The 14,011-nt window shown below is 49.1% G+C and overlaps 1 protein-coding gene across 1 annotated transcript; it reads left to right on the top strand.

Annotated features, from left to right (window-relative positions):
• Positions 1 to 12,349: 12,349 nt before the first annotated feature.
• On the top strand, positions 12,350 to 13,337 carry LOC123082125 (uncharacterized). Its single transcript, XM_044504536.1, has 2 exons — positions 12,350 to 12,721; positions 12,806 to 13,337. Exons 1-2 carry the CDS (start codon positions 12,557 to 12,559, stop codon positions 13,004 to 13,006), a joined length of 366 nt encoding a protein of 121 aa, XP_044360471.1. The 5' UTR covers positions 12,350 to 12,556; the 3' UTR covers positions 13,007 to 13,337.
• The last annotated feature ends 674 nt before the right edge of the window (positions 13,338 to 14,011 follow it).

Raw genomic sequence — 14,011 nt, 5'->3', positions numbered from 1 at the left:
ATACGGCTGCGCTATTCTGTGCGAGCGCGCATATTTGCTTAGCGTGCGCTCCGGCCGATGCTAATTAGGCGGGAGGGTCGCACGGAGAACCTGCTCCCCGCCGCTAATTTGGTTTAGGGTAACGGTCTTTGTAACAAAAAGTAACGCACTTAATTTTATTACCATGCATGGTTCGATGTATCCTGATTCTACTGACACTATTTATTGGCGGTAACCGGGAGAAGTAGAGATAGTAATGGATAAAGATTTTTACCATGCAACGAGTAATGCAATGTTTGAGCCCTAATTGTAGTAAAACCTTCCTAACATGTAGTAACGAATTAGTACGTGCACTGGTAATAGTAAACCGAGTAAAATTAGGCCTATATGTAGTAATGGATTACTACATGTCCAGGGTTTGAGCCCTAATCATAGTAAAACCTCACTAACATGTAGTAACTATTTACTACGCACACTAATGCACAAAAATGATGAAGTCGACGATAATGAGTAAACCTAGTAAAATAAGGCCTATATGTAGTAATCCATTACTACGTGTGCTGATGATAATACATTACTACTTCCAGCAGGGCCAATTACTAGATGGTAATGGTTGGTCCGGGTTGTAGGCGTGGGAGGGATGGGCTAATCGTAAGTCATTACTAAAGGAGGAACCTGGGCCTGGTTAATCGTGTGGACGACGTGTAAGCCGTTACGGTAGATTTCATGGCGGAGCGCGCGCTTCGGCTAATTAGCGCCTATCGCCCGGTTGGGTCGATGGGTGGGCGGAGCGTAGACTAAGTAATAAAGAGCGCACGCTTAGTTTAGCAGGTATATATATATATATATATATATATATATATATATATATATATATATATGGTATTGTGTATATAAATAGTTTTATGTATAAAATGATCAAAATTTGACTTCTAAAAAAATCTATATGCACAGTGATTCTATATTTCTGAAGACCAATACATGCCACACATAAGGAGTATCTATATAAGGATCATCCACCAAAAAATCGTCAACGTTTCCAATATAGTTGGTTCAAGCAGTTTGATTGGCTCGAGTTTCCACCTTACACAATGCACATAAGCCAATTAGGAAGTGCGGCTCAGATACGTTTACTGTCTTGGGCTTTGATAGGTGGAAGAAAGTGAATAATGGAAAAGAGTGTGCTTTTTTAACTCATATGGGCAAAGATGTCGATTCAGCCCATAACTTCTCAGTTCGCTATTATAAGAAATTTAAAATCAACATGACTCGTATCAATAAGGTGTTTGTGAAAGCATCCACAAAAATGATTGCAGAGGCTTAGGCTCAAAGTTACAATTGATTCCATTTGGTAAACAATTTTTTTTCATCTTCTTGTTAGAAGGGAGAGAGAGGATTGATGGAATAGTTTTTTGTATTGCTTAAGCCTTGTGGGCATATATATATGAGTACATGATCTACGTGGAGTACAAGGCAAGCTAGAATATTTTCTAGTCTAACCTATGTTTCTTAATACAATCACATTACTCAACATCCCCCGCAGTCACAACGGTAGCGACACAGACGGTGAGAATGAAGAAGAATCCGAAGGCAAGCCGACGGACACCCCCCACAGTCGTAACGGTCGACGCATCACGGAGTCGTGGCTGGAGTGGAAACCAACGAGGTTGCTCAAGCAGGCTGTAGCCCTTTGTGCCGTTTGTCGATGTAGCCGAGAGGGTGGGTGGTGGAGCCGTGGTCGAGGTAGCCGTGCGAAGAATGCCGTGGTCGATGTCGAGTCAGGGTAGCCGGTGTCGAGGAAGTCGCCATGGAGCCGCGGGCGCAAGGGGGCGCCGAGTTAGCATGGGCGCAGTGGTGCCAAAGTAGTGGTGCACCGGGGAGAAGATGTTGTTGACGATGCGTCGCGGCGAGTTTGCCAAGCTCGGGGACACATCATGGACGAAGGCACGCACCGGTGTTGCCAGCACCGGGAATGCGTAGACGGACGAATACGAAGTTGACGAAGCGCCGACCAGGCTTGCCGGGCCCGGGGACACGTCGTGGATGAAGGCACGCATCGGTGTTGCCAGCACCGGGCATGCGAAGACTGGGACCTGCACAAGCTGTACGCCATGTCGAAGAAGTCAGAGAGGCTAGCAGAGAAGGACTCGACGACGGTTGCGGCGCCAATCAACGTGAGGCCAATGTCGCCCGCTGTTGTCGGAGTAGATGAAGCGGTCAGGGTAGATGAGGGCGACGCTGGCGACGGGCTGGTGCTGGACGAAGACGAAGGGGGTGGACGGGCGGATACGGCAGCTACGGGGGTAGCGGCGGCGGCAGCCGAAGAAGAGCAGCGGGGGCGGCCAGGTTAGAAGCGCGGCGGCGATGCTCGAAGTAGGCGAAGAACCCTCACAGTGTGACGAAGACCAGCACGGACGGTGGCGTTCCCACGCCAAGGAAGACGACACGGCGCATACCACGGGAGGTCGACGCACGGTGATGGCGGAGCTGACCGCGGGCCACGGCGCTACGGCCCGAAGGGGCGATGCAGCAGCGGTAGGCGGGTCGGGGCGACGGCGGGGACCGCGCGTCGCGATGCTGCGGCCCGAAGGGGCGACGCAACGGCGGCGCGCGAGTCGGTGCAACCGCGAGGACGACCTCGGGGCGGCGGCGGGGACCGCATATCGCGGCACTACGGCTTGAAGGGGCGACGCAGCGGCGATACACGAGTCGATGCAGCCGCGAGAAGAACCACGGGGCGGCGGCGTTGCAGCCCGACAGGGAGACACAACGGCAGCCCGATGCTCGATCGATGGAGAGGCCCGCTGAACTCGGGGATGATCTTCACGGACCCGCGGAGGCGCGCATAGCCGACGGGCCAGGTCGGTCGCGCGGCGTAGATAAGGCGGATCGCGGCGGCGAGCGGGTGATCAAGCCGATCGCACGCGAGGTCGGGAACGCCGCTCGGTGGAGGCGTGGTGGCGGTGGAGTCCGAGATGAAGCCGACGACAACGGACGCCGTGGGACGTCGCGAACGAGCTTATCAGCACCGGCACCCGGGCTGTCAAAGCAGCGCCGGCGCCCGGGCAGCGAGGCCCGAGCGACCAACGGAGTAGCGGCGTCCGAGTTGAGGCAGCCGACAAGCCTGACGTAGCCGTCCCGACGCAGCCGAGAACGAGGTCGGCGAGGTAGCCGTCGGGCCGCTGTGCAGACGCGGCGAGGTCGGCGAGGTAGCCGTGGATCGATGGACGGGCCGGCGCGCGAGTGACGGCTATGATTGGCCGTCGCATGGCGCGAGCCCGCCGGGTCGGGGCGATGCATGTGTCCTGGTCGGAGCAGGGCGGTGACAGCCGGCGCAGGGCAACGGGCGGACCGACGCGCGGACGGCGGCCGGCCGGGACGGGCTGCCACGGCGCGCGTGGCCGCCGGGTCGGAGGAGAGGCCGACTAGTCGCGTCGGGGTCGGAGTAGAGACACACAGGGGTCGACGGCGGCGGCGGGCAACGCAAACCAATCAAGATTAGATAGAAAAACCAAAAAGAAAAATGTCGATCAAAACGACCGGCGAGAGAGCCAAAAAACCCGGAGCAAGGCTCGAGAAAAGACTCTCTAGGGCAGCCGGCCAACACGGCCGGCGGACGAACCCTAGTTACCGGCGGCGCGGCCCCTGTCGGCAGTCATGGAGGCCGACCGCCCCGGGGGCGGCACGCGGGTGCGGAAGCGGCGGCGGCTAGGGTTTAGGATCGACTTGCGATAGATACCATGTTAGAAGGGAGAGAGAGGATTGATGGAATAGTTTTTTGTATTGCTTGAGCCTCGTGGGCATATATATAGGAGTACATGATCTACTTGCAGTACAAAGCAAGCCAGAATATTTCCTAGTCTAACCTATGTTTCCTAATACAATCACGTTATTCAACACTTCTGTCACAATAATTAAAATATTTGTTATGTTGTAGCATCTAACAAGAATTTTTCTGTGATATGATACAGGTGGTTATCATTCCAGGCTTGTCCTTTTGGAGGCCATGATGACTTTGCAAGATCCATTAACCAGGGTAATCCCCTTGAACTAGTTAAACTTTTGGCTTCTTATAACAAGGAGGTGAAAAATGTTTTTTTGTTGGCAAATGCTCCTGGAAAGTCAAACTAAACCTCTCATTCTGTTCAACAAGAAAATCTTAGTATACTTTCTGGGAAGGTGCAAAGAATAATTACAGAAGAAATTGTTGCTAGTAAATTTTGTATAATGGTTGACCAAGGCCGTGATCAATCCAAAAGGAGCAAGTGGCATTGGTCATCTCGTTGCCCAATACTGAAGGGTTCATACAGGAGCATTTCTTTGATGTCAATCATGTCAATGACACTCTTGCATTGACTCTCAAGGAGAAAATTTGCACCATCCTAGCAGATAATAATTTAAATGTGCAAGGTACCAAAGGTCAGGCTATGGCGGGGCCATCATCATGCGAGGGGAGTGGGATGGATTGGAGACTTTACATTTTTAAGGAGTGTCCTTATGCATATTACATTTATTTTATGGCACAACAACTTCAATATTGGCTCTTGTTGCAGCATCACGGGAGGTACATGAAGTGCATTTTTTTAACATGCTAATTTCATCATAAAATACCATTAGTGCATCTCCTAAACACAATGATGAGTTACTAGCAAATTAAGCCACTGAGGTTGCATCTGAAATTGAGTTGGGGGAGTTTGATATGGGTAAAGAGGCAAACCGGATAGACTAGGAGACACTAGATGGAGTTCCCACTTCGAGTCAATTCAGAGCTTGGGAAGACGTTTGCTGCTACAGTTATAGTCCTACGAAATATAGCAACCAATCATTCGGTCACACAATATTTCCGTGGAGATGCTGGAGCCTGGAGGCGCCATAAGGATAATCGTCTCATTTGATTATGTATTCATTTTGCACCTTATGGAGAAGATTATGAAAATTACAGATGTCTTGTGCCAAACACTCTTGAACACTCAGGTGCTACTCGCTGATCTAAGAGAAGAAGGTTTGGAACCTCTTATAGAGGAGGTTAAGTCCTTTTGTATGAAGAACAAACTGGAAGGTCAGGGAAGCACTGAACAAGGGTTCATGGATCTCCAAAATAAAGATGACTACCAACTTCACTATGGCTCACATCCACCAATTTGTGGAGCTTCAGATGCTCGTTTTAGATTTCCACCTAGAGGAGCATGCGGAGGACGGGACCTCTTGGAAGCACACTACGGATGGTCAATACTCAGCGGCATCTGCTTGCTCGGCACAATTCTTCGGAACCTTCTACTCTCCTATGGATCACACAGTGTGGAAAGCCTGGGCACCGCTCAAGGTGAAGTTCTTCGCGTGGCTTGCCATCCAGGATCGGATGGACTGCTGATCGCTTAGCACGCCGGGGATGGACGAATTGCCATCTTGGCCCCCTCTGCAAACGGGAGCCTAACTCTGGGCCACACCTCTTGTCAAGTGTCATTTCACCTTTCGCCTTTGGAATTTGGTCAATGGGCGGCTAAACCTCGACAACCTTGACACTTTGGTATGGCACCTTCAGGACTCCATTAAGTATTGGTGGGTGAGCCAATCGAGTTTGAGCACTCCCAACAGGAAAGCCATGGCATCCCTCATCACAGTCATTGGATAGACCATTTGGAATGAGAGTAATGCCCGCATTTTCCGCAACAAGAGCGTGCCACCCCCAATTCTGCTAAACAACATCAAGAGTGAAGCCCTCACCTAGGTCATCGCAAAGGCTAAGAAACTGGGTACTATAATGCCGGGAGAGTAACACCACTTTTTACTTGCCGTCCTCATGTAAAAACTTTATTCTTTCTTAATTAATATATGAGGTAAATCCTTTGCCTTGGTTTTTGGAAAAGTTGAGATCCCCAATATGAGTTGCAAGTATGTCCCTTTTGCTCTATGTAGTAGAATAATGTTAGTAACAATTGCTTTACTTTAACACATATATCGTATTGTAATTCGTAGGTATGTTGATGCGACCAAGTCTCAAAATAAACACGATAACATCACGGTGCTTCACTACTAGAAAGCAGATGAAAGATCGTGGATGTCGCCTAGAGGGGGGGGGGGTGAATAGGCGCTTTAAAATAATTATGGTTTAGGTTTGAACAAATGCGAAATAAACCTAGCGGTTAATTTGCCAAGCACAAAACCTAAAACAACTAGGCTCACCTATGTGCACCAACAACTTATGCTAAGAAAGATAAGCAACTATGTGATAGCAAGATATATGACAAGAAACAATATGGCTATCACAAAGTAAAGTGCATAAGTAAAGGGCTCGGGTAAGAGATAACCGAGGCACGAGGAGACGACGATGCATCCCGAAGTTCACACCCTTGCGGATGCTAATCTCCGTTTGGAGCGGTGTGGAGGCACAATGCTCCCCAAGAAGCCACTAGGGCCACCGTAATCTCCTCACGCTCTCGCACAATGCAAGATGCCGTGATTCCACTAAGGGACCCTTGAGGGCGGTCACCGAACCCGTACAAATGGCAACCCTTGGGGGCAGTCACCGAACCCGTACACTTTGGCAACCCTTGGGGGCGGTCACCGGTACCCGTCAAATTGCTCGGGGCGATCTCCACAACCTAATTGGAGACCCCGATGCTTGCCCGGAGCTTTGCACCACAATGATTGAGCTCCGAACACCAACAACCGTCTAGGGCGCCCAAGCACCCAAAAGGAACAAGCTCAAGGGTACCAAGCACCCAAGAGTAATAAGCTTCTCAACTTGTAACTTCCACGTATCACGTGGAGAACTCAAACCGATGCACCAAATGCAATGGCAAGAGCACACGGAGTGCCCAAGTCCTTCTCTCTCAAATCCCACCGAAGCAACTAATGCTAGGGAGGAAAATGAGAGGAAGAACAAGAAAGAGAACACAAAGAACTCCAAGATCTAAATCCAAGGGGTTCCCCTCACATAGAGGAGAAAGTGATTGGTGGAAATGTGGATCTAGATCTCCTCTCTATTTTCCCTCAAAAACTAGCAAGAATCCATGGAGGGATTGAGAGTTGGCAAGCTCGAAGAAGGTCAACAATGGGGGAAGAACACGAGCTCAAAGGATAAGGTTCATTGGGGAAGAAGACCCCCTTTTATAGGAGGGGGAAAATCCAACCGTTATGTGCTCAGCCCGCACACAAGCGATACTACCGCTCAGGCGGAAGAAACAGGGGAAAAGAGCAACAAAACATGAACCTTGGGGTGGTAGTACCGCAGGAGACAGCGGTACTACCGCTAGGTTAAGCGGTACTACCGCTCCCTTCGACGGTACTGCCGCGCAGAGCGAAGGGTAAAGGGAAAGAGGGAACCGGGCGGTACTACCGCAGAGGAAGGGCGGTACTGCCGCTAAGGAGCGGAACTGCCGTACTACTGCCGCAGCGAGGTACCGCACAATCCGACACAGAAAAAGACCCCTCGAATCAACGCGGTAGGGACCTGGTAAGCCAGCGGTAGTACTGCTGCAGAGTCACCGCCGGTACTACCGCTGCGGAGTGGTACTGCCGCTTGTGACCCCTCAGCGGTACTACCGCTGGGGAGCGGTACTGCCGCTTGTGACCCCTCAGCGGTACTACCGCTGGGTACCATGGTACTACCGCTGGGACCCTGACAAAACCACACTCAAGAAAACCAGAACTACCATAACTTCTGCATATGAGCTCCAAATTGAGCAAACTCAAGCTTGTTGGAAACAAGACGACGAGTAGCATCAAAACAGCAAAATGATAGAAGATGCAGGGGAGGTATGCCTAACAAAAAGAGGAGTGAAACCTCCAACTGAGAAGAATCGGCAAAACCTCCAACATCGAAAACATCATAGAAGATGCATGCGAACTTCGTTTTCGATGAACTCAAGCTTGTCATCAAGATGACCATAAGCTCTAAGACTCACAAAGAGAACCAAACAAGAACCAAGAAAAATGATGCAAGGATGCAATGGTTTGAGCTCTCTACGAACGATACGATCAAGCTACTCATCGAGAGCCCCCCTTGATAGTACGACAATCAATCCTATAACCCAGTCTCCCAACTACCATCATGAGACCGGTAAAATAGTAAACCTATCAAGGGCAAACCTTTGCCTTGCACATGGTCCACTTGAGCTAGATGATGACAAACTTGACTCCCTCAAGTTGGACCACCTTTCTTGATTGTGTTGACTCGATGAAGACTAGTTGATTGCTCCCCCATACTCCACTATGGGTGAGCCACTCTTCCGCATATCTTCACAAGTCCATTATCACCACAAAGGACGGCAAGCTTCAAGCATTTGATCTCTTCGTGATGCTTCACTTGAACTTGCACACCGCAACCTAACCCCACAAAGAACTCTCACGAAGACCATGGGTTAGTACACAAAGCGTAATTGACAACTCTTACCATACCATGGGTCACTTGATCCCTCTCGGTACATCTTCTGCGCTTTGTGAGTTGATCAACTTGATTCACTCTTGACTTAGTCTTGATCAACCTTGAACCTTTCCAATTCTCTTTATTTGGATGATGTCTTGAAGGTAGACATGAATGATCACACAATCTTCTTCTTCAAGACATGCTTGCAATAAGCTCAACTCTCACATGACCAATCTTTGGATAATTCCTTGAATACACCTTGGTCGACACAAACTCTCCTTGAAAACAACACATGCACTCCAAGAAAAGCCTATGGACAAAACCTTCAAATATAACTCAAGGAAACCATTAGTCCATAGAGATTGTCATCAATTACCAAAACCAAACATGGGGGCACCGCATGTTCTTTCAGCAGATGTGTTCAGTGTGGCAATAGATCGGCAGTTGGTTGGGCTAAATGACTGTTTTAGCGTTCAGACTACAGGGCTTATGACACTCTCTGCACCCTTGGATCCAAGGCATGAGTCATTTGACATGTCAACGATTCGTAGGCTTGTGTAAAAATTCTATCCAACAGATTTTTCTAGTCAGGAGGAGGCTCACCTGGAGTCACAACTTACACACTATCGGTTAGATGTCCGCAACCATCCACAACTGAATTCTTTATCATCACTTGCTGATTTGACAATTGGATTACATAAAACATGAAAGGCTTATGCGTATCCAATGTTTCATAGATTACTGCGCTTTGTCATCACTCTTTCGGTGTCAATTGTAACTATAGAGCGAGCTTTTCCAGCAGTGAACCTTATCAAGACGTGTCTTTGAAATAAAATAGATGACAATTTTCATTAACATTACATGGTTGTATACATTGGGAAGGAAATAAATGCAAAGTTCAACATTGAATTGATCATGTCAGACGTCAGCTAGGAAGTGTTTATCAAGGAGTGTCCAAGGAAAAAAAGACTAGTAAATGTTTATATGGCATTTTTTTCACGTCGATGCCTAAAAGTACTGAAATTTCACAATTTTTTTTTGTGAGAAAACATTCAATCTATTTATCTTTAATCATGTCAGTACATCAAACACCATAAAAAATAAATTACATTCAAATTCATAGACAACCTAGTGATGACTACAAGTACTGAAGCGAGCCAAAGACACACCGTTGTCATCGTCCCTCCCTCACAGGAGCTGGGCAAAACTTGTTATAGTAGACAATCGAAAAGTCGTCGTGATGAGGCCCCATAGGACTAGCGCACCAGAACAACAACCTCCGCTGATGAAGAGTAGCATAGACCGAAAGAATTCAACATGAAGACACACACAAAATTAGACGAACGCCGAACAGATCCGAGTAGATCCACCAAAGGCAGATCCGCTGGAGACACACTTCTACACGCCCACCGAAGATACTAGATGCACCAACAAAACGGGGACTAGGCGAGGAGAACCTTATTCCATCTTCAGGGAGTCGCCGCCGTCTCGCCATCCTGAGCAGGACACAAACCCTAACAAAACTTGAAAACACATTAAAAAACGAAGCCTGACACAGTAAGGGCCAGGATCCACCGCGTCCCATGGTCCTAAGGCCACCGGAGGTAAGCCGGACCGACAGCAGCGCCGACGGAAGGCGGAGGAACCCTAATTTTGTAGGGGAGGAGCTCCTATGTTCTCCGCTCATAGTTTTTAATCGGGTTTCCAAAACTAGTGGTTTCAGCTACTCCAAAAAAACTCGTATAAAGTGCAATGCCACGATGAAATAGATTTGATGTTAACTCTGTGTGTGTCCTGCAAAATTCAATTGCAGCGTGCAATTTGTTCTCGAAGAAGTCCAGCATTAATCGTTTATTTGATTCAAATTCGAATAAACGCGGCGGACCATCGACACAACAAATGTAACAGGGGAACAACGTGGCACACAAGCAAATAAGGGCGCCGCCTTTTATTATTATAGAAAAAGCCATCATGACTATCTTTATTACAATCAAATAATAGATACATCGTCTGCGAGCTTGCTGACCAAAACGTCAGGTGGCTCGTGCAACCAAAAAGAAAAGATCTTATTACAATAACTATGATTCGCTAGCACATGAGCTGCTTTTTTTCCCACGAATACGCAAGCTGCGTATCTTTGTATTGATAGAAGAAGGAGTACAAGCATGGGGTTACAACGCTAACGAGTCCATGTACGCACTAGGCATAGTGTACAAGCGAAGGAGCACAACAGAAAGGGGGATGCTCAGCCCCACTACCTAAACTAGAGGCTAAGCGCCGGGGAGAATGTGTTGTAGTCCGGTGGCGCCCGCCTTTGCCCACAGGCGTGCCTCGTCCTTGACGGTCTCAGAGGTGAAGGTGACTGATGGTGTCGCTCCGTCAAATATGCAGGCGTTGCGGTGTTTCCAAATCCACCAAGCAGAAAGGATGACGAGGGAGGATAGACCCTTGCGCATAGGACTCGACGCGAGGTCGAGAGAGGATTGCCACCACAGCTGAAAAGGCGTGTCCGGGGCAGGGAGGCCGATGGGCACACGTGCCCAACCGAGGATCTCGTGCCAAACTTGGCGAGAGAAAGAGCATCCGGCAAGTAGATGGTGCATGGTCTCCTCCTCCTGGTCGCACAGGACGCAGGCACCGTCATGGGGCAGTCCGCGGCGAGCGAGGCGCTCCGCGGTCCAGCAGCGGTCTTGCATGGCTAGCCATAGAAAAAACTTGACTCGTAGGGGGGCCCAAGGACGCCAGGTGAGCCGCCAGAAGGGGTCTTCACAAGCTCCAATGAATAAAGCTTTGTAGCAGGAACTCGCAGTGTAAGTAGCGGAGGAAGTCCACCGCCAACGCAGCTTGTCTGGCTCGCTGGTGAGAAGAGTGTGCTGCAGCAGGCGCCAAAGCTCGACGTACTGCACCATGGCTGCCGGCCCAAGCGCCCCTCTGATGTCCCGCACCCAAGAGCGCTGAAGTAGGCCGTCACGTACACAACGTTCCTTCTGAAGACGCCTGGGGACGAGAGCGAGAACAAGGGGAGCGATCTCGGCCACAGACCTGCCGTCGATCCAGTGGTCGGTCCAAAACCTGCAAGCATCTCCAGTACCTAGCTGCCACGTCGTGGAGGCTCTGAAAATAGCACTTGCGTCTGCGTCATGGGGGATATGGAGGTGGCTCCAGGGACGAGAGGCGTCAGTACGCTGCAGCCAAAGCCAGCGAACACGGAGAGAAATGCCTGTACGTTGAATGTCACGGATGCCTAGGCCACCCAGAGAGATGGGTCGGCAGACGCGCTGCCAGTTGACGAGGCACTGGCCACCGTTGGCCTTATCAGATCCTGCCCAAAGAAATCCTCAGATGATCCGGTTCACGTTCTTGATGGCAGTGGTGTTGAAGACGATGGCGGTGAGAAAGTAAGTAGGAATGGCACTGAGGACATGGCGCACAAGGGATAGGCGATCTCCCTTGGAGAGCATGGATGCTCGCCATGTGGAGAGCTTGCGTCCAAGCTTGTCGATAATCGGCTGCAAACTCGCGGAAGAAGCCTTGCGAACAGAGAGGGGGAGCCCGAGGTAGGGGATAGCGAAGTGAGCAAAGGGTCACTACATCTCCGCGGCGATCGTAGCAATGTGGTCGTCGGTGCATTGGATCGGAGTGGCCGAACACATGAGCTGCTTGATTAGCAGACCGATAACAATGTTTATAGATGACCTTTCCCTATAGCCGTAGCCGTATCCACATACTCCGCAAAATTTGCTGCCTATAAGAATAGTGTTCGTCAACGTACTGTAAAATGGAAACTTCTCTATCAATCAGATGAGGCACAAATCCATCCACTTGACCGTTTTCCTTGACCCTGTCTATAAAAATGATCAACATATCAACCAACTATATTAAAAAGGAGAGAAGACATCAAATCCCCTTGCGTCAATCCCTTGTGAGGAGAGGAGACAGTAATCCAAGTGGTACGCGGCGCCTTTTTTTTTTTTTGGAGGAATCTAGTTAAACGCGGCATCGGAATTTCTAACTAAACGCGGTATCGGAATCTAGTTGCTGGCCCTCGATCCGGCGTCCATACTCATATACTACCGCAAGGGGCTTCCGCTTGTTTTTGCTCTCTTCGGTTAATAATATATCGCAGAGGAAAGTTGTTACAGGCTATTAACCTAGGTCGTTGGCACCCGAAAAACTCGCGTCCGGCGCCGTCGCCGTCGTCGTCGCCCGATGGCCAAGGAAGGAGACGAGCCGCCGGACTTGGAGAGGGGATCCAGGCCCGGGTCCGTAGTCATCGTCGTCGTTGCGCCACCAGCAAACTTCGGCGCCCGGCCAAGGTCCTCCGCTGCCTCCGGCGGAGAAGACGACGACGACGATCGCAAGATGCCGAACTACGTACGCCCACACACACACGCATAGATAGACGACAGATATCTACTCGGAAACGTGTGGCTCACATAGGTGTTCCATCCGCTGCAGGTTTGGGTGCCTCTGCAGCTGCTGCTGACGGCGGTCGCGTGCTGCCCGCTGCTGGCGCTGGTTATGACGCGGACGGACTGGGTGGAGAAGGTCGTCTTCTCCGCCGTTCTGCTGCCCACCGTCGTCGGCGTCTTCTTCTTCCTGCGCGCCGTGTGCAAGAGGCCGCGCATGGCCGTCGTTGCCAGCATGATCAAGAGATAGAGCCCTGGTCGGCTCGCTTCAGCATCTGACGTCCACATACATGAGCACTAACCACATCCACACGACACACATCGTATGCTTTGAAGTGTTATATAAGAGAGACCTATACACGTGGTGTGTACTAGGTGTATGATTTGATGTTTAAGGGTCCAACTCATGCGCGTGTGGTCGTGCTTGTGTGTTTGTTAATAGATGTGTTAGTGCCACTGTCAGTCTTATATGTGTATAATTTTTTTCCTTTTTTTTGTGGTGTTATAAGCTTCAGAGTGAAGATTACTTCAACCAAAACAAAAGGAGGATATGTTGAAATCATTATTACTGCAAGAATGTGTCTAGACCGCCTATCGACTTCAGCATCGTAATTGGCCTAATTGCGGCATGTGCCACTTATTGAAGCGCGAACCGGATTCTGCGGTTCACCTCATGTTAAAATGTCGTTTTGTGGTTCGGATCTGAAATATTATCAGCGACTGGCTTTGTATGTATTACCCTCTCCGGCATCTGGACAGTTGTCAATCCGCTCCCAGAATATATCTATATACATCCGGTTTAAAAAAAAGTTAGAACATCTTATATTTGTGAACGCGGGAGTAGGTTTGGACTAAAAACCCATCCATTCCAGACACAGATTTGAGTTGTACTGGGTATGGCTTGTTGGTTTCATGGAGGTTTTGAGAAGCTTGGATAATTCTAACCGGCCCTCTATGAACAGTAAATTCAAAACAAATGCAAAAGAAATAAAAAAATCTGAAACTTTGGGACATCGAACATCATGAAACTTTTGATGATCCTGAAAAGTTTTAGCTACTAAATAACATTCGAAGAGCACTCCAATAAAAAACAAAATCATTGTTCAAAGTTTATGTACATTTTTTAGCAGTGATTTTGTTTTTTTGGTGAGGGCTCCACAAAGGTTATTTGTCGCTAAAACTTTGCAGGAACATCAAATCTTTGATCCTTGAAAGTTTCAGATTTTTTTGATTTTTTTCAATTTTATATGAATTT

This window comes from Triticum aestivum, chromosome 4A, assembly GCF_018294505.1.
Source record: "Triticum aestivum cultivar Chinese Spring chromosome 4A, IWGSC CS RefSeq v2.1, whole genome shotgun sequence".
In the NCBI taxonomy this organism is placed as follows: domain Eukaryota; kingdom Viridiplantae; phylum Streptophyta; class Magnoliopsida; order Poales; family Poaceae; genus Triticum; species Triticum aestivum.
The sequence above is the reverse complement of the archived record's forward strand: the minus strand, read 5'-3'. Positions and strand labels throughout refer to the sequence as shown.

Bases quoted from the DNA above. Each gene is read 5' to 3' on its own strand.
- LOC123082125 (XM_044504536.1), top strand. From the start codon at position 12,557: ATGGCCAAGGAAGGAGACGAGCCGCCGGACTTGGAGAGGGGATCCAGG. The intron at 12,722-12,805 runs GTACGCCCACAC...CATCCGCTGCAG, and splicing joins ATCGCAAGATGCCGAACTAC to GTTTGGGTGCCTCTGCAGCT.